Source organism: Monodon monoceros, unplaced genomic scaffold (assembly GCF_005190385.1).
Source record: "Monodon monoceros isolate NGI ecotype Baffin Bay Population unplaced genomic scaffold, NGI_Narwhal_1 Super_Scaffold_4, whole genome shotgun sequence".
Taxonomy (NCBI): Eukaryota; Metazoa; Chordata; class Mammalia; order Artiodactyla; family Monodontidae; genus Monodon; species Monodon monoceros.
This window is the reverse complement of record NW_021703781.1, coordinates 21,293,436-21,312,524: the sequence shown is the minus strand read 5'-3', so window position 1 is coordinate 21,312,524 and position 19,089 is coordinate 21,293,436. Positions and strand designations below refer to the sequence as shown.

The 19,089-nt window shown below is 45.1% G+C and overlaps 2 protein-coding genes across 9 annotated transcripts in view; one reads left to right on the top strand and one right to left on the bottom strand.

Moving 5' to 3' along the window:
- The window catches only part of PCBD1 (pterin-4 alpha-carbinolamine dehydratase 1), a 28,085-nt gene extending 15,705 nt beyond the window's left edge, over positions 1–12,380 (top strand). The window contains exon 4 of the mRNA XM_029201007.1: positions 11,679–12,380. Within this exon, the coding sequence (XP_029056840.1) occupies positions 11,679–11,732 (54 nt within the window). The 3' untranslated portion in view covers positions 11,733–12,380. The remainder of the gene's footprint in view (positions 1–11,678) is intronic.
- SGPL1 (sphingosine-1-phosphate lyase 1) overlaps positions 12,368–19,089 on the bottom strand; it is a 103,524-nt gene continuing 96,802 nt past the window's right edge. For 7 of the 8 annotated variants that reach the window (XM_029200997.1, XM_029200998.1, XM_029201002.1 and 4 more), the window contains 6 exons: positions 18,123–18,221; positions 17,335–17,484; positions 16,034–16,272; positions 14,533–14,679; positions 13,480–13,600; positions 12,368–12,972 (listed from right to left, as the gene is read on the bottom strand). In XM_029200997.1, coding sequence (XP_029056830.1) covers positions 12,832–12,972; positions 13,480–13,600; positions 14,533–14,679; positions 16,034–16,272; positions 17,335–17,484; positions 18,123–18,221 — 897 coding nt within the window. In that variant the 3' untranslated portion in view covers positions 12,368–12,831. Of the gene's footprint in view, positions 12,973–13,479; positions 13,601–14,532; positions 14,680–15,589; positions 16,273–17,334; positions 17,485–18,122; positions 18,222–19,089 lie in introns of those variants that run through there. The other variant, XR_003790533.1, reaches the window with a different exon arrangement.

The following is a 19,089-nucleotide window of genomic DNA, read 5'->3' as shown; positions in this document are numbered from 1 at the left end:
TTTATACTTGTGTATGGTTTTAGGGAGTGTTCTAATTTCATTCTTTTACATGTAGCTGTCCAGTTTTCCCAGCACCACTTATTGAAGAGACTGTCTTTTCTCCATTGTATATCCTTGCCTCCTTCATCATAGATTAGTTGACCATAGGTGCGTGGGTTTATCTCTGGGCGTTCTATCCTGTTCCATTGATCTATATTTCTGTTTTTGTGCCAGTACCATATTGTCTTGATAACTGTAGCTTTGCAGTATAGTCTGAAGTCAGGGAGTCTCACTCCTCCAGCTCCATTTTTCTCCCTCAATACTGCTTTGCCTATTCGGGGTCTTTTGTGTCTCCATACAAATTTTAAGATTTTTTGTTCTAGTTCTGTAAAAAAATGCCATTGGTAATTTGATAGGGATTGCATTGAATCTGCAGATTGCTTTGGGTAGTATAGTCATTTTCACAATATTGATTCTTCCAATCCAAGAACATAGTATCTCTCTCCAACTGTTGGTATCATCTTTAATTTCTTTCATCAGTGTCTTATAGTTTTCTGCATACAGGTCTTTTGTCTCCCTAGGTAGGTGTATTCCTAAGTTTTTAATTCTTTTTGTTGCAATGGTAAATGGGAGTGTTTCCTTAATTTCTCTTTCAGATTTTTCATCATTAGTGTATAGGAATGCAAGAGATTTCTGTGCATTATATATCCTGCAACTTTACAACTTCATTGATTAGTTCTAGTAGTTTTCTGGTGGCATCTTTAGGATTCTCTATGTATAGTATCATGTCATCTGCAAACAGTGACAGCTTTACTTCTTCTTTTCCAATTTGGATTCCTTTTATTTCTTTTTCTTCTCTGATTGTTGTGGCTGAAACTTCCAAAACTATGTTGAATAATAGCAGTGGGAGTGGACAGCCTTGTCTTGTTCCTGATCTTAGTGGAAATGAATTCAGTTTTTCACCATTGAGAATGATGTTGGCTGTGGGTTTGTCATATATGGCCTTTATTATGTTGAGGTAAGTTACCTCTTTGCCTACTTTCCGGAGGGTTTTTATCATAAATGGGTGTTGAATTTTGTTGAAAGCTTTTTCTGCATCTCTTGAGATGATCATATTGTTTTTATTCTTCAATTTGTTAATATGGTGTATCACATTAATTGATTTGTGTATATTGAAAAATCCTTGCATCTCTGGGGTAAATCCCACTTGATCATGGTGTATGATCCTTTTAATGTGTTGTTGGATTCTGTGTGCTAGTATTTTGTTGCCAATTTTTGCATCTATGTTCATCAGTGATATTGGTCTGTAATTTTCTTTTTTTGTAGTATTTTTGTCTGGTTTGGTATCAGGGTGATGGTGGCCTCATAGAATGAGTTTGGAAATGTTCCTTCCTCTACAATTTTTTGGAAGAGTTTGAGAAGGATGGGTGTTAGCTCTTCCCTAAATGTTTGATAGAATTCATCTGTGAAGCCATCTGGTCCTGGACTTTTCTTTGTTGGAAGATTTTTTTAAATTAATTTATTTATGGCTGCGTTGGGTCTTCGTTGCTGTGCACAGGCTTCTCATTGCGGTGGCTTCTGTTGCGGAGCATGGGCTCTAGGCACGCGGGCTTCAGTAGCTGTGGCTCGAAGGCTCTAGGGCACAGGCTCAGTAGTTGTGGCACACGGAGTTAGTTGCTCCGTGTCATGTGGGATCTTCCCGGTCCAGGGCTCAAACCCATGTCTCCCGCATTGGCAGGCGGATTCTTAACCACTGTGCCACGAGGGAAGCCCTGTTGGAAGATTTTTAATCACAGTCTCAATTTCAGTGCTTGTGATTGGTCTGTTTATATTTTCTGTTTCTTCCTGGTTCAGTTCGGAAGGTTGCGCTTTTCTAAGAATTTGTCCATTTCTTCCAGGTTGTCCATTTTATTGGCATATAGTTGCTTGTAGTAATCTCTCCTGATCCTTTGTATTCTTTCAGTGTCAGTTGTTACTTCTCCTTTTTCATTTCTAATTCTATTGAGTCGTCTCCCTTTTTTTCTTGATGAGTCTGGGTAATGGTTTATCAATTTTATCTTCTCAAAGAACCAGCTTTTAGTTTTAATGATCTTTACTATTGTTTCCCTCATTTCTTTTTCATTTATTTCTGATCTGATCTTTATGATTTCTTTCCTTCTGCTAACTTTGGGTTTGTTTGTTCTTCTTTCTCTAGTTCCTTTATGTGTAAGTTTAGATTATTTGAGATTTTTCTTGTTTCTTGAGGTAGGCTTGTATAGGTATAAACTTCCGTCTTAGAAGTGCTTTTGCTGCATCCCATAGGTTTTGGATCATCGTGTTTTCATTATCATTTGTCTCTGGGTATTTTTTGATTTCCTCTTTGATTTCTTCAGTGATCTCTTGGTTATTTAGTAACGTATTGTTTAGCCTCCATGTGTTTGTGTTTTTTACGTTTTTTCCCTGTAATTGATTTCTAATCTCATAGTGTTGTGGTCAGAAAAGATGCTTGATACGATTTCAGTTTTCTTAAATTTACTGAGGCTTGATTTGTGACCCAAGATGTGATCTATCCTGGAGAATGTTCTGTGCATGCTTGAGAAGAAAGTGTAATCTGTTGTTTTTGGATGGAATGCCCTATAAATATCAATTAAGTCCATCTTGTTTAATGTATCATTTAAAGCTCGTGTTTCCTTATTTATTTTCATTTTGGATGATCTGTCCATTGGTGAAAGTGGGGTGTTAAAGTCCCCTACTATGATTGTTTTACTGTTGATTTCCCCTTTTATGGCTGTTAGCATTTGCCTTACGTATTGAGGTGCTCCTATGTTGGGTGCATAAATATTTACAAGTGTTATATCTTCTTGGATAGATCCCTTGATCATTATGTAGTGTCCTTCTTTGTCTCTTGTAATAGTCTTCATTTTAAAGTCTATTTTGTCTGATATGAGAATTGCTGCTGTAGCTTTCTTTTGATTTCCATTTGCATGGAATATCTTTTCCATCTCCTCACTTTCAGTCTGTATGTGTCCCTAGGTCTGAAGTTGGGTCTCTTCTAGACAGCATATATATGGGTCTTGTTTTTGTATGCATTCAGCCAGTCTGTGTCTTTTCGTTGGAGCATTTAATCCATTTACATCTAAGGCAGCTATTGATATGTTCCTATTACCATTTTCTTAATTGTTTTGGGTTTGTTATTGTAGGTCTTTTCCTTCTCGTTTCCTGCCTAGAGAAGTTCCTTTAGCATTTGTTGTAAAGCTGGTTTGATGGTGCTGAATTCTCTTAGCTTTTGCTTGTCTGTAAAGCTTTTAATTTCTCTGTCAAATCTGAATGAGATCCTTGCTGGGTAGCTTAATCTTGGTTGTAGGTTTTTCCCTTTCATCACTTTAAATGTGTCCTGCCTCTCCCTTCTGGCTTGCAGAGTTTCTGCTGAAAGATCAGCTGTTAACCTTATGGGGATGTCCTTGTATGTTATTTGTTGTTTTTCCCTTGCTGTTTTTAATATTTTTTTCTTTGTATTTAATTTTTGTTAGTTTGATTAATATGTGTCTTGGCGTGTTTCTCCTTGGATTTATCCTGTATGCGACTCTCTGCGCTTCCTGGACTTGATTGACTATTCCCTTTCCCATATTAGGGAAGTTTTCAACTATAATTGCTTCAAATATTTTCTCAGTCCCTTTCTTTTTCTCTTATTCTTCTGAGACCCCTGTAATTCGAATGTTGGTGTGTTCAGTTTTGTCCTAGAGGTCTCTAAGACTGGCCTCAATTCTTTTTTCTTTATTCTGCTCTGCAGCAGTTATTTCCACCATTTTATCTTCCAGGTCACTTATCTGTTCTTCTGCCTCAGTTATTCTGCTATTGATTCCTTCTAGAGATTTTTTAATTTCATTTATTGTGTTGTTCGTCAGTGTTTGTTTGCTCTTTAGTTCTTCTAGGTCCTTGTTAAACATTTCTTGTATTGTCTTCATTCTATTTCCAAGATTTTGGATCATCTTTATTATCATTACTCAGAGTTCTTATTCAGGTACACTGCCTATTTCCTCTTCGTTTGTTTGGTCCGGTGGGTTTTTACCTTGCTCCTTCATCTGCTGTGTGTTTCTCTGTCTTCTCATTTTGCTTAACTTACTGTGTTTGGGGTTTCCTTTTCACAGGCTGCAGGTTCATAGTTCTCGTTGTTTTTGGTGTCTGCCCCCAGTGCCTAAGGTTGGTTCAGTGGGTTGTGTAGGCTTCCTGGTGGAGGGGACTAGTTCCTGTGTTCTGGTGGATGAGGCTGGATCTTGTCTTTCTGGTGGGCAGGACCATGTCCAGTGGTGTGTTTTGGGGCGTCTGTGACCTTATTATGATTTTAGGCAGCCTCTCTTGTAATGGGTGGGGTTGTGTTCCTGTCTCGCTAGTTGTTTGGCATAGGCCGTCCAACACTGTAGCTTGCTGGTTGTTGAGTGGAGCTGGGTCTTAGCGTTGAGATGGAGATCTCTGGGAGAGCATTCGCTGTTTGATGTTATGTGGAGCCGGGAGGGCTCTGGTGGACCAATATCCTGAACTCGGCTCTCCCACCTCAGAGGCACAGGCCTGACACCCGGCCGGAGCACCAAGACCCTGTCAGCCACACGGCTGGTTCAGTTCTGGTTAGAATTTGACAATCCTGATGATGTTCAGTGATTTTTTTTTTTTGGCTGTGTTGGGTCTTTGTTGCTGTGCATGGGCTTTCTCTGGTTGCGGCAAGCAGGGGCTACTCTTCGTTGTGCTGCAGTGGCTTCTCTTGTTGCAGAGCACAGGCTCTAGGTGCATAGGCTTCAGTAGTTGTGGCACGTGAGCTCTAGAGCGCAGGCTCAGTGGTTGTGGCACATGGGCTTAGTTGCTCTGCGGCATGTGGCTTGAACCCGTGTCCCCTGCATTGGCAGGCAGATTCTTAACCACTGCGCCACCAGGGAAGCCCCTCAGTGATTTTGTTTTGTTTAGTTTCCAAAACTCCTGAATCAATTTCCAGGTTCTCTGCATTCAGTCAACACTGATGCCCAGAGAGAGACCATCTCCTTTCAGTGGATGAGCATTCTTTTATTCGTAACCTATTTCCTGTTTCCTAAAAGAAATTTCCATTTCACCCTAGCCCTTGTGCATCACAATGCACTGACTGGTGATAACAGCACGTGCAGCAAAGGAGACAAAACAATTCAGAAGTTTGTTTCTCCTTCTCTTTCATTTCTTATTTTTTTTTAACTTAGGTCCTCTTTCTTTTCTTCTTGGTGTTCCTGGCCAGAGGTTTGTCCATTATGTTTACTCTTTCAAAAAACCAACTCTTGATTTTTTTGAATTTTTACATTTTTCTTCATCTCTATTTTCTCTCTGATCTTTATTATTACATTTCTTATGTTACCTTTAGGTTTTGTTTATTCTTTTTCTAATTTTCTTAGGTGGTAGGTTAGGTTGTTTATTTGAGATTTTTCTTATTTTTTAGGAAGACTTGTATGGCTCTGTACTTCCCTCTTAGGACTGCTTTTGCTTCGTCCCAGAGATTTGGTATGGTTAGATTTTCATTGTTGTTCGTCTCATGGTTTTTAAAAATTTCCTCTTTTATGTCATTGTTCACCCATTGGTTTTTTAGTAGCATGTTGTATGGTCTCCATGTAAGTCTTTTCTTTTCCTTTCTCTCTCTGGTTGAATTCTGGTTTCATGCCATTGTGGTTAGAAAAGATACTTCAAATTTCTATCTTAAATTTGTTTAGGCTTGTTTTGTGAGACAGTATGTGGCCTGTTCTAGAAAATGTTCTATGTGCACTTGAATAGAATGTGTATTCTAGTTTTTTGGATGTAATATGCTGAAAATATCTATTGTTTAACTGCTCTACTGTGTCATTTAGGATCTCTTTTCATTTATCAATTTTCTATCTAGAAGATCTCTTTATTAATGACAGTGGGCCGTTAAAATCTCCCACTATTATTATATTCCCATCAGTTTCTCCCTTTATGTCTCTTAACATTTGTTTTATTTAAGTGCTCCTATAATAGGTGCATATATGTTAATGAGTGTAATATCCTCTTCTTGTATTGATACCTTTATCATATAGTGTTTTTCTTTGTTTCTTTATGGCCTTGGCTTTAAAGTCTATTTTGTCTGATATGAGTATTGCTACTCCCTGCTTTATTGTCATTTCCATTTGCTAGAAATATTGTTTTTGATAACCTCACTTTCAATCTATGTGTGTCCTTCACCCTAAAGTGGGTCTGTTATAGCCAGCATATTGTAGACTCTTGTTTTATTATCCAGTCGGCCAGTCTGTGTGCTTTGATTGGAGCATTTAGTCCATTGACATTTAAGGTAATTATGGAAAGATATTTTTTATTGCCATTTTAAACCTTGTTTTCTTATTGATTTTGTATTTCTTGTTTCTTTTTTTTCCTTTTGTGATTTGATGGTTTTCTTTTGTATTATGCTTTTTGTTCTCTTCGTTTTTTGTGAATATGTTTTTGTTTTGTGATTACCCTGTTTTCAAGTACGTTTACCCATTACTGTATCTACTTGCTTTAGACTGGTAGCCATATAGGCTCAAGCATAGTCTAAGAAGAAAAATCTACATTGTCTTACTTTCTTCCCCCACATTTTGACTCTGATGTCCTCTTTTACATCTCATTTATACTTTTGCTGTTCCATGTGGCTATCATCACTTTCACAAAAATTTTTTTGATTATTTTTCCTCAATCTCTGTACTGGTTTATTTAAGTGACTTTTTTTTCCAATTGTGTGATTTTCTCTTTCCTATAGATTCTTCTTTTCTATTTAGAGAATACCTTTCAATATTTCTTTTAGGATTTTAGTATTACTGTATTCTTTTAGTTTTTTCTTCTCTGAGAAATTCTAGTATTTTAGTATTCTAGGATTTTAGTATTACTGTATTCTTTTAGTTTTTTCTTCTCTGAGAAATTCTCCTTCTATTCTAAATGATAATCTTGCTGGTTAGAGTATCCTAGGTTGCAGGTTTTTCCGTTTCAGGACTTTGAATATATCTTGCCACTCCCTTCTGGCCTGCAGTGTTTCTGTATTGCGGTCAGCTCATAGTCTTATGGTGGTTCACTTGTAACTAATTCCTTGTTTTTTTCTTGCTGTCCTTAGAATCCTCCGTTTATTTTTCACTTTTGCCATTCTAATTATAATGTGTCTTGGTGTAGTTCTCTTCAGGTTCATCTTGTTTTGGACCCTCTGTGCTTCCTATACCTGGATATCTGTTTCCTTCTTCAGGTTTGGGAAATTTTCAGCTATAATTTCTTCTAATACATTTTTGATCCCCTTTTTCTTCTTCTACTGGGATTCCTACTGTGCGTAGATTGACATGCTTTATATTATCCCATAGATCTCATATATTGCTTTTTCTTGTCTTTCTGTCTGCTGTTCTGATTGGGTGATTTCCATTACTCTATCTTCCAGATCACTTATTCATTCTTCTGCATTATTTAGTTTGCTATTTATTGCCTTTAGGTTGGCTTTCATCTTGGCAAGTGAGTTTTATAATTTTAATTGTCTCCCCTTTATAGTTTCTAGTTCCTTTTTACAGTGATTTGTATTTGTTGATAGCCTTTCTTAATTCTTTCAGTATCTTTATTACCTCCTTCTTGAACTGGGGGTCTGGTAGTCTGTAGAGGTCTGTTTCATTATTTGCTCTTTCAGGGGATTTTCTTATTTTAATTGGGAGTAGTTCCTCTGCCTTTTCATTTCACTTAAATTTCTCTGACTCTGTGGATTTAAGACAAAGTTATATACTGTGGTCTTGAAGGGCTGTTCTTCTGTGGGAGCATCCCTGTGTGGCCTGATATTTTTGGTGCGAGGACTTTTTAGTGTGGACGCCTGCCGTGTCTGACTTCAGGTTGTGCTGGATGTTATAGGAGGTACGATAGGTGTTGTGGTGACCAGAGCCTGCACTGGATGTTCAGCAGGGCCTCCTCTTTGCTCTGTGGTGGTCACAGCCCTCTTTGGGGCGGGTCTGCTCCCCAGTTGTTGGAGAAGAAGCCCCAGATCCATTTCTGAGCTGTGGTGTGAGGTAGGCAGGACTGGAGCACTCCTGCCGAGAGAGGAGCCACTGAGTGTTCTTCCACCGGAGCTGTCCACTAGGAAATGCGCTCTGTGGTGATGCCTGTCACCTGTTGTGCGGGCTCACAAAGTACACTGTTGTTGGCACTGCCCTCGGCCCCCAGTCAGCCATGGGAATGCAGGCAGTCTACCAGGTGTACCTCAGGTGCTGTGCTCACGAAGCCACTAGCACTGATCCGCCCGTCAGGAATGGGGACCGCTGTAGTCGCACACCTGGACCCGCCGTGGGAGCTAAGGAGTCAGCTCAGGCCCTGACCATGCATCTGCATGCACGGGGCCCACAAAGCCTGCAGCTACTAATGCTGGACCCGCCATAGCTACAGGAGCACCAGTAATCTGCTCAGGTGTCCCACAGGCAATGAAGGTACAAAGCTGCCTGCAGCAACATAAATCCACTGAAGTCACACGCCTCAGATTTCAGCCCTGCCTCTGCATATGGGCAACCCGCCAGCACTCGCACGCCCCCAGAGCTGTAGAGGGGGAGCCGTGCCCACTGTAAGCACCGAGAATGAGGCTGCCATGGCGAGGCCCCCCACTCTCTCGGTGTACACGTTAATAACGGGGCTTCTGTGACCAACCCATACTCTGTCCTGCACACACGCCTGGTTGCAGCCTGGACCACACTCCAGCCCCTTTGGGCTATCTCTGTGCAGCCAACCCGTCCTCTCCGTGTCTATCTGCTGAAGCCCAAGTTTCAGCACCCAGCCCCACGTGCTCCAGCAGATGCGCGTCTGGGCTGCGGAGTGCAACGAGGTGGCCGGGACTGTCTGTGCTGGTCTCTCTCTGTTCTGCCTGCTGCAAGCCGGCTGGCCACACTGTCCTCTGAGCTGCTGAAGCTCCCTGTCCCGGCTGATCTCCCAGCTGGTGAAGGGGGTTCCTGGGGTGAGGAGACCTTTCCTCTTTCACAGCTCCCTCCAAGGGGTGCAGGTCCCATCCTGATTCGTTTTTTTTTTTTTTTTTCATCCTACCCAGTTATATGGTGATCTTTCTTGAAGCTTTGGTTGTATGAGATCTTCTGCCAGCCTCCTGTAGGTATTCTGTGAGAATTGTTCCACATGTACATGTATTTTTGATGTATTTATGGGAGGAGGTGAGCTCCATGTCCTTTTATATTCTGCCATCTTGATCTCTCTCTGTCCGATACCTTTTTTAGTAACAAGTTCTCAGTAAAGCTTAATGTCGAACCAACAAGGTTCAGACAGTGGTTCCCCCATCTGCTTCACTTCTGACATGAATTCTTCTAAATGTGCTTTGACCTAATGACTGGATCAGGGGACAAGCCACTAGACATGGCAGTATAGACTGTTATGTCACCTTTCTGCCTCTGCTTACTCATGGATCAAAGACTGAAAAATGCCAACCTGGAGGGCACTACAGTTATATGAAGCACCTTGATGTGGTACAAAGACACAAGGAACACTTTTTGGAAATAAACATGTTTATTCTAAAATTAATGCAAATAATTGAAATTATAGCAGAGGATGTTAAGGAGCTATTATGGACCAAAAAAAAACACAAGAAAAAGTAAGGCAATTACAACTCCAGCTCAAGAAAAGGCTCTCAAACACATGCCTTCTGCTTACAGGCTATAGCTGGTGGCTACCAAGTTAGGCCTCTGTCATTACTTCTATCACTACTGGGTCTAGCTAAAAGCAGCTTGTTGCTGTCAAGACCCACAGAGAAGGCAAAGGGGGCTCACAGCTGTGAGCATCAGGACACCACTTCTTGGGTGGACCACGCCTCCTCACCAAACATATCCTGGCCCCTTTTTCTCTAGGATTTACCCCAAAGCAAGTAGGGGCTCAGGGAACCAAGTCCTTTGGCAGAAACTATATGGCAAAGGCGGTATTCCTTGGCTTGATTCTGGCCAAGTGTGAATGGGCTGAGAGCCAGAATGAAAAGCTGGGTTACGTGAAGGACAGAACTTCAGAGCCTGAATAACCCTTCAGAAAGACTTCTCACTTCCTATTCATAATGGGACAAGAGGCCCAGTGGTTACGTGTGCAGATATCTGAGGAGTTCCATCAGCTCCCAAACCAAATGTAGGGCTTGAAATCAGTGTCCTTTGGTGAAATGGATCCACGCTACCCAGCTGGGTGGAGACCACCCCAGATGGCTCAATCCATCAGTAAGCATCAGTAAGATGTAAGCAGGTGTGGATGAGGGAGGTGACTGAAAAGTTAAGAGAAGGCCCTGGCCCTGAGGAACTGAAGATGTGAGTTCCAGACCTTTAAACAGGTGTGGCCACCACTCCTGGTGGAGCTACCAGGAAGGTGCTTGGAACTGAGCAGAACTGCTGCTCGTCCATGTCTGAACTGGTTCTGGTATCAGTGGTCACACACAACCATTTCAACACAAAGGGGCACTTCTCCCCAGCAGCCGGTTTGGAGCTGCCACCACCCCAGCAGGTATCTTCCCTGTGTGAATATAGCCATCCACAGTGACTAAAACTGGGGACATTTTATTAACTGCTTCTTAAGAGATTATTGCTGCAATTAGGAAGGGAGCCTTGAGATGGAAAAGGGGGAGATTAAAGACTGAAAAGATCTAAAAGAGGCCAGTACCGTTTTCCAGGTATAAAACTGGTCATGTTAAAAGTGACATGGCAGTATATTCATGCAACTACTTAATTCTAACCCAGAAAAGAGAGTACAGTTTTTGCAGAGGCCGATGTGACACCTGCTAGCAACAATACATCATCAAGACATTCTACCCACCACTGCCAGACTGTTACTCATGTGCACAGGTGTACAGAATAGAAAGCCCACAAGTGTTGGGTCAGACTAATGCTCGTGACCATAACCTAAAGTGGCAGCAAGCAATGTCACAGCACAGAGGAAGGTCCTGGGAGACACCGGAAGCAAAAGCACACTCTGCAGGACACGTGCTTCTCCATCTCAGCAGCTGACAAACCACAGTGGTGCCTGCCGGGTGGTTCTGGGCCCCTGGACTTCCTCTATCCAGCCTGAACACACTGGAGATCCAGGGACGGTTCATGCACAGTCTCTCTCTCAGGAGGTGCCCAGCAGTTCAGCCACCAGGGGGAACGTGACTCTCACGTCCGAAGGATCTGAGCCTCTAAGAGAAACATACCCCAACCATCCTTGGAACCCACAGAAGACAGGATGAAAGACACCACACCAGCCCTGCAATGACATGGCCAGCTGGTCACAGTTAGTGTGGAGGAAGTACAGAGCTAAAGAACACTTCAGACAACCGTGCCAAGGAGCCGGCGGGAAGTCCAGGCGTCGTGGCTCTCCTGGCCGGCGTTCCCAGCGAAGAAGGCTAGAGGAGTCCAGCCTGAAGAGGCTGAATATTCAGGAGTCCCTGAGAGGGGTAGGGGACAAAGGAAAGTTCCTCCTGACTTACCCCTACCCAGGTGAAAGCCTCAAGGACCGATCCAGTTGCCCTCGGCCCGGGTCAGGAGTAGCCCGGCCCCGCTGAGGAAGAAGGCACATGGGGTGTCAGCATGAGAGCAGGACCGTGGCTCAGCCTAGATCAGGGCCCCGCGTGGGAGGCGGAGCGTGGGGAGCAGGCGCAGGGTTGGGTCCTGTCCCTGCGCCACCCTGAGCAACTAGTCTGACGAAGGAATCCCAGGCCCTGGGCCACAACTGACACTTGCCATCATGTCTTCCTATTCCAGAAAGTTTACCTCATCCTAGCCAGGGCCGAGGAGCTTGCAGTACCTGAGGCTTAACTGCCGTCGTACCTTTGGGAGCTGAATAAAGGGGGAAGAGGCAGGAAGAACACAGAATGGAGAGAGATTTTCCCTGCCTTGGGGGCTCTCTCACGCCCACCTCGGGTAAGTTGAGGCAATTTGTGAAGGTGCTTTGAGCTCTTCCTTCAGGCAAGCAAACGTGCTTGACGGCTTAGAGCAGCAGGGAGGGGAGGACTGCTGCCAACTCTGGTGACACATTTGAATTTGGGTGCTCATCCCACCCCGATCCTCAGGAAAGTACAGAAAAGGGCCCAGGAGAGAGTTCAGGCGTGCCCCAACGCTGCCAATTCAGGGAGGCAGCCCCAGAAGGCCCTAGATTCTCTGAAACCGCATTCTTTTCCTCGTCCATGGAAATAGGAACAAACCAGTGGGAGCATAATTTCCAACAACAGTCTTCAAAGATGACGACAACCAAGTATCAAATGGGAACTGCAGGCACCGCCGAGGACCAGCGACTGCTCCAGACCCTGCCGTGGTGGACGGAGCAGATCTGCTGGACCGTGCCGGCCCCGCATAGCAAGAACGATGGCTGGTCAACCTGTGTCCTCAAGAGACAACACAAGCTGCAACAGAAGGGACCCTGAGACAGCTAACCACTCACAGAGGAGGACTGGAAAAGCCTCCTGCTTAGAGCAGACCTCACCCTCACCGAGGGAAACATCGGTTATGGAACACTTCCCGTCTGACTAGCCCACCTGCCTGAGGTAACAAAGCAACCCTTTTCCTATCTCGTAAACCGTAGCCCAGCTTCCCTAAGGAGTCAGGACAGGTCAGAGCTCCCACACCGTGATTAAGTGAAGCTGAAAGCAAGAGAGGTTAGAGAAGGAAATGGTTAAAACAATTCCCAGGGTAACATTTAGAACAAGGGCAAAATAATTACGTCATGGAATCCTTTAGAGTCTTCACGTTAAAAACCACAAAGGGATGGAAACAAGAATCCTGAGGATCAAGCTGTCTCATGGTCTGCCGTGTTGTGCTCTATGGAGCAAAGACCAGATGTTGAAACCACGTGGCCCGTCCCACACCCCGAGAACCTTCTGAAGGCCAGATGCGCCTCAGGGCCACGGAGGATCCCAGCTCAGCGGGGTTTTGGAGAACCATTCATCTGGCTGCCCTGAGTTACAGTGTCTGTGCTGAAAAGGCTGTCCAAGAAGACGGAGGACAATTCTGCCACCAGGTTCCTGTCGACTGTAGCCTGGGCCATGCCGTAGATCGCACCCTACAAACCCAGTCACAGAGTGTCATTAGAGACGAGGGGCCCAGAGCAGCCCGTGCTGCGGTCGTGCGCTCCTCCTCCCACCATGCCCGCCTCCCCAGCCCAGGCACTGTGCAAGCAGAAAGGCATAGGCTGTTTTTCACAGGCATTTGCCAGCCTGCCGTTCTGCCTAAAGAACTGTCCTATGGGATTTGGTGTAGAAAATTCCGGAGGAAACAGGCTTATTGCCTTTCCTGTGTCAAAATTTTCTTTTTAAATGGACACTACCACCACCTGTCTTTGTACAGCACTTTCAAATTTACAAGGTGCTTATTATATCTAGCATACCTCGTTTGAGACTAAAACAAACCCTGGGAATGGGTGAGCAGAGATCATCAGTTCTGACTAATAAGGAAAGAGGTTTGTGGATAAGGGACAGAGGCAGGAACAGACTGGGGATCATCTGATTCTTTCAAGCACACCACCACCCCCTGAACTTCCACAGGAAGAAAAAACCCCACGTGTCCCTACCATTCCTGTGGTCTTTGCTTTCGGATTCTTCATGATTTGAGTGACGGATTCCCGGATGTCCTTTAGGAACTGTATCGCTACTCGCTTACGGGTGTGTACCAGTGTGATGCAGAAATGAATGCTATGGGAGAAGAAAGACAAAGTGAGATGAATCCTGGAATCAGGCAGCCCCCAACACAGGAATTTATTGATTGCTTCTTCGTGTTGCTCGTGACAAGTGTAGCCGAAGTGCTCCCAGCCGTGGGCATCAGGGCTCTCAAATACACGGGCTGTCAAGAGGGCTTCATGCCCTCAGCGTGACCAGGAACCACCCTGACAAGATGAATACAGCTGGCTGTTCTGTCCTCCCCCTCCCCTCAGAAACTGTCCACTGCTGTTCCTTCAACCATGTGACAACCCACAGGATGCTTTTATCTTAGGTGGTAAACCCTCATGGGGCTAGGGCCATATGGCTGGGGTCTCGAAGGTCTTCAGGGCAGAGAAGAAACTGACTGCCCCTGTAGGGAGACTGGGGTACAGTGGGATTGTGAAGAGGAAAAAACGGAATCCAGATGGGGCTGGCAGTGGCACGACACATGACAGGATCGGGGTGGGGGGGGGGGTGCGGACGGCACTAGGAGACCTACTCTGTTGAAGCGGAGTGTTTATTTAAAGGCATCCTGGAAGATTAGGTTAGAAATGCCTATGGAAGGCGACAGCAGCAGGCCTGAATGACCGCAGGCCCTGGATTAGAGGCCCTCCGTTACTCAGGTCATGAGAGCACCTGCGGATGGGACAGAACAGAGCCCAGAAAGAGAGCAAGTGTGTGTGGGGCGGTGGGAGACCATCTCATGACCGACCACTCATCTCAAGGCTGCCACCTAATCTGCCAGACTTTAAAGCTAACAGTCTTGTTCTTGATATCGAATAACTCCAAATAGCAAGACAGACATCCTGAGATACTACAGTTGCCACTAAAGTGCTGGGCTCTAGCAGTCACTCTCTATACTTCAGGTCATCTTGCTGCCCAAGTCCTTCAGCAGTCATGGAGCAAAGGAAAGTCTTCAAGCTCACCTGGGTGGGAACTGCAACTGGTTCAAGCTCCAGCCCTTGGCATTCATCAGGTTGAATAGTCGATAGATGTCAAAATCATGGGAGCCCAGAGCAATGACTGACAATTGAGGATTCCCAAAAACAAAGATGCCTTTGATATTTTCCAGTCTTAAAACAAAAGGAACAGAAAGGAAATTCAGGCACGTACATTCTTCTGGTCATCTCATGTCTCCCTTATAACAAATCTAACCTTTGGGGGCTTAAGTTTTCTCATAAGGTGGCTAGACTGAGATCAGTGGTTCCTAAATACTAAAAATATTTTAAGGCTCAAACCCCACTAGATCCAATGAATCAAGACTGTTGGCTCTTAACCTGTCTGCCCAACCCCCAAATTATAATATGCCCCCCCAGGGGTATCTGAGGGATAAACAATGTACTTTTTTGTAAATCCTGGAAAAATAATCCATCTCTCTTTAAAAAAGTCATCCATGTAGGGCTTCCCTGGTGGTTCAGTGGTTAAGAATCCGCCTGCCAATGCAGGGGACACGGGTTCAAGCCCTGGTCCGGGAAGATCCCGCATGCTGCAGAGCAGCTAAGCCCATGTGCCACAACTACTGAGCCTGCACTCTAGAGCCCACGAGCCACAACTCCTGAAGCCTGCACACCTAGAGCCCATGCTCCACAACAAGACAAGCCACTGCAATGAGAAGCCCATGCACCACAACCAAGAGTAGCCCCTGCTCGCCGCAACTAAAGAAAGCCCGCGTGCAGCAACAAAATAAAAAAATAAAAATAAAAAGTCATCCACGTAATCCCTAAAGCAAGAAATGGTACAGCACTTCTCAGCAGATGGTGTATCAGGACCATATGCAGGCCTTTTTCAAGTGAGCTGTGCCTACTGGCTGCTTTCATTCACCCTCAAGAGCGTGAAGAGGCCTCCCCAATCCTGGTGACACACGGAGAGCCAGGCAGGTGACATACGAAGAGGTGTGTTAGACAAAGCACACAAGCTGGTTCTAGCCTTAACCCCAGATTTCACCACCCCTTCTGCCCTCCCCCTCTCCAGTTCTTCTCTTACTCCAGCGATCCTCCAAGTGTGACTCAGACCAGCAGCATTAGTGTCCACTGGGAACTTTCAGAAATGCCAATCTTCAGACTCCCGTTCCAGACCTACTGCGTCAGAATTCTAGGAGTGGGCCCCGGCAATCTGCGTCTTAACAAGCCCTCCATGTGACTGATGAGGGTTCAACCTCACGTTCTGAGAAGCACTGTCTTAACCATTAAGCTGTACACCAGCACCCGGTAAGAGCTGCCAGTTGTTAGGGAGACAACACGGCCCACGGATGAAGCCCGGGTGCGGCCTCCAAGTCCCAGCACGCAAGGGAGCTTATCCCCCCAGGCCAACACCACACTCCGGGCCTGCAGACGGGCTGCAGCCACGGCACTGGGCCTAGCAGCTGCCTTGAGCCTACAGCAGACAAAGCAAGCGACACGGCAGGGCCCCCCAACCTTCCAGACATACTCTGACTTGAGGAAGCGAGTGGTTTTGATGATCTGCTTGGTAGCTTCAACGTAGCCGCTCTCACCGAAGTACATCAGGGCGGCCCAACAGGCTGCACTGATGCCACCAGGCCGTGAGCCCGCAATGGTTGGGGAAGCGTAGATGCCGCCCTGCCAATCTGTGTCAACGAAGAACTGATGGTGCCTGTACTTCTTGTCAGAGTATAACACCACTGAAGAGCCCTTGGGAGCGTAGCCATACTGAGGGGGAGAAGCAGACAGGTGAGTGTACAGTTCCATGCGGCAGACCTGCCCCAGAGCTCTCTTCATGCAGATTCCCCCTGTCTGTCGGTTTCCCTCTGTTCCCACTCACATTAAGATTTCCAACTTATTTATTAAAAAGTATAAGAAACTTCAGGGGGGTTCATGGGGTTTAAATTCTCTATTTTAGGAATGAGGAATCTGAGGCCCAGGAAAAGCAACGTCTTGTCTAGTTAATCGGTTTGCTTCCTATCTCTCACGCAGCATAGAGTTTTCCTTATTTAAGACAGTACCCCAGGAAGGTATGTCAGGATGGAAGCAAAGATAAATTTCCACCGGAAGCCAGGACAGGTGGAATTGAGGTCACTTGTAGCAACTACAATCACGATCTGACCCCCTTTCCATCCTTTTTCTTCAGAACACACCATGGTGCTCAAAATCTAGAAGCTACTTAATCCAGCTGTAAGATGAACTATGTACTTCACGAGTGTGCCCTCCTAATTAGCTCACGGAAGCTAACACGTGCCTGATGTTACCGCCTGAGCCACACAAGGATAGACAGTAAGAAAGAGGGCACTTTGCCTCAGTCCAAACATTCCTGAGCACGTAAGTTCATCCCTTTTTCAAAAGGGCTCTTCCAGTGATAAACTCCAGTCACGCAGGTACAGGAGCCCCAGGAGCATGGGGGCTGCAGCATCAGTGCACCTCCTCTTAGGAACTCTGGTTATCAACCTCACCTCCTCCCCCACCCCCAAGGATCTCAAGGCTTCAGGGAACCTTTGTGTAAGGGCCACTACACTAGCATGTCGCAGTTACATACAGTCACTGGATACAGAAACTCTCTTAGCTGTGACATAAAGATAATAGGTTCCTTTTCACTACTGCTGGTCACCTCTAGCATTGTACCTTGTCATATGAATCCGCTGCCTTGGTGTGAGCAAAGAGCCAGATTTAATTTTATATTAATGGGGAAACTAATGCTTTAACCAATTTTTTTACTGGTAGTAGTCAAAATAATCAACTGTCTACTTTGATTAACATGTGGTCTCTTCCCTCACTCACCTTATGAGTATCAGCTGAAATGCTGGTCACACCTTTCACCCGGAAATCAAATGGGTGCTCCAGTGGGTATCCGGCTTTCTCCATAAAGACGATGAGGAAGCCCCCCAGACAAGCGTCCACGTGAAGAGGTATTTTGTATTTGACAGCCAGCTAGTTCCATAAACCAAAGACCATAGACAATATCAGTTATAGCTCTACAACGAAAACTTTGCAAGACATGGGTGGAATGGTGGGATACAGGCCCAAGGCATTATGTACTGTCTTCCATGTTTTAAAAACCTGGCTATTTTTGACATTTTTAATAAAGCTTGTCTTTCAAACGTAGTTAGCCTTCAAAATGATTCATCTGAATGTGGTTTCTATTTTATATTTAAATACGCGGGGCCTCAAACTCACCTGCAAAATCCAGCAAGAAATGAGAAGCACTCTGATTTAGGCTGGGGGCGGGGAAGGAGGGAGGGGTGCTCTGGGGCAGCATGGTGAGCTCTGGCAGGCATGCCCTAAATGCAGATTATTCCCTGATCTGAATCAAAACGTCAGTACTGCTTCAGAATGTCCAGTTTAAACAAAGCCTTCCTCCTCGTGTTATCCCTCCCCCATAGCAGAAGCTAGTCACTTTCAGAGGCTTCGGCAGAGCCGTGCAGCTTATCACAGGGCGGATGAGAGCTGTTCATCACCACTGGGCTAGAATCTAAACTCAAAATAGATTCTTTTTGCCAAGTACTGCACCATTAGATTCTACTTTAAAATCTCAGTCTGCCTGCCTAGTAGTCCATTCTCACACATACCTTGGCCACATCAGGGACAGGATCTATCACACCGTGAGGAAACTGTGGGGCAGAACAGACGAGCATGGCAGTGTTCCTGGAGATGGCTCTTCGCATGGCCTAGGGGTTTAAAGTTGAAAGGAAAGTGAGAAGCCACATCACAATTCCTCCTCTCTTCCGCCGCCAGGAGCAATCTAGGCTACTAGCCTCGAGTTCCAGTTCCACTAGCACCCCTGCTTCACCTCTCCAACCTGGAAGAACACCACCGCCCTGCCGTGCTGGCCGGATACAAACATTTGGGGGGAACAGTCTGAGAGCACAGTACAAAAACAGCAGAATCACCGTGAGGGTAAAAAAGAATATTCGGCTAAGAGGCAAAAGAGCCAAATGTGAGTCCTCGCCCCACCTATTAGCAGTGAAGCCTTGAGGAAACTACGTAACCAGCCAGTGTGTTTCCGCGGCTGCAATAACACTAACAGCTTCTACGACCTCCCCAGGTTGTCATGAGGCTCAAATGCGATTCTGATAACACTGAAAACTACAGAGTTCTTCTGTGTAAATGGAAGGCATAAAAGTAATTACTAAAGGAATATTACTCTGGCTTAAAATATCCTGCCATTTGCGACAATGTGGATGAACTTGGACGACATTAGGCTAAGTTAAATAAGCCAGACACAGAAGGACAAATACTGCACGATCTCACTTATATGAGGAATCTAAAACAAACTCATAGATGCAAAGAGTAGAACTGTGGTTGCCAGGAGCTGGAGGATGAGGGCAACAGGGAGATGTTGGTCAAGGGGTACCAAGTTCCAGTTACGCAAGATGAGTAAGTTCTGGAGCTCTAATGTAGAGCCACGTGACTATGCTGAACAATACTGCACTGTATAGCTGAAATCTGCTGAGAGATCTGCAGGGTGGTCTTATGTATTCTAACCATGAAGAAAGAAAATGGTAACTATGTGAGGTGATGGAGATGTTAAATAGC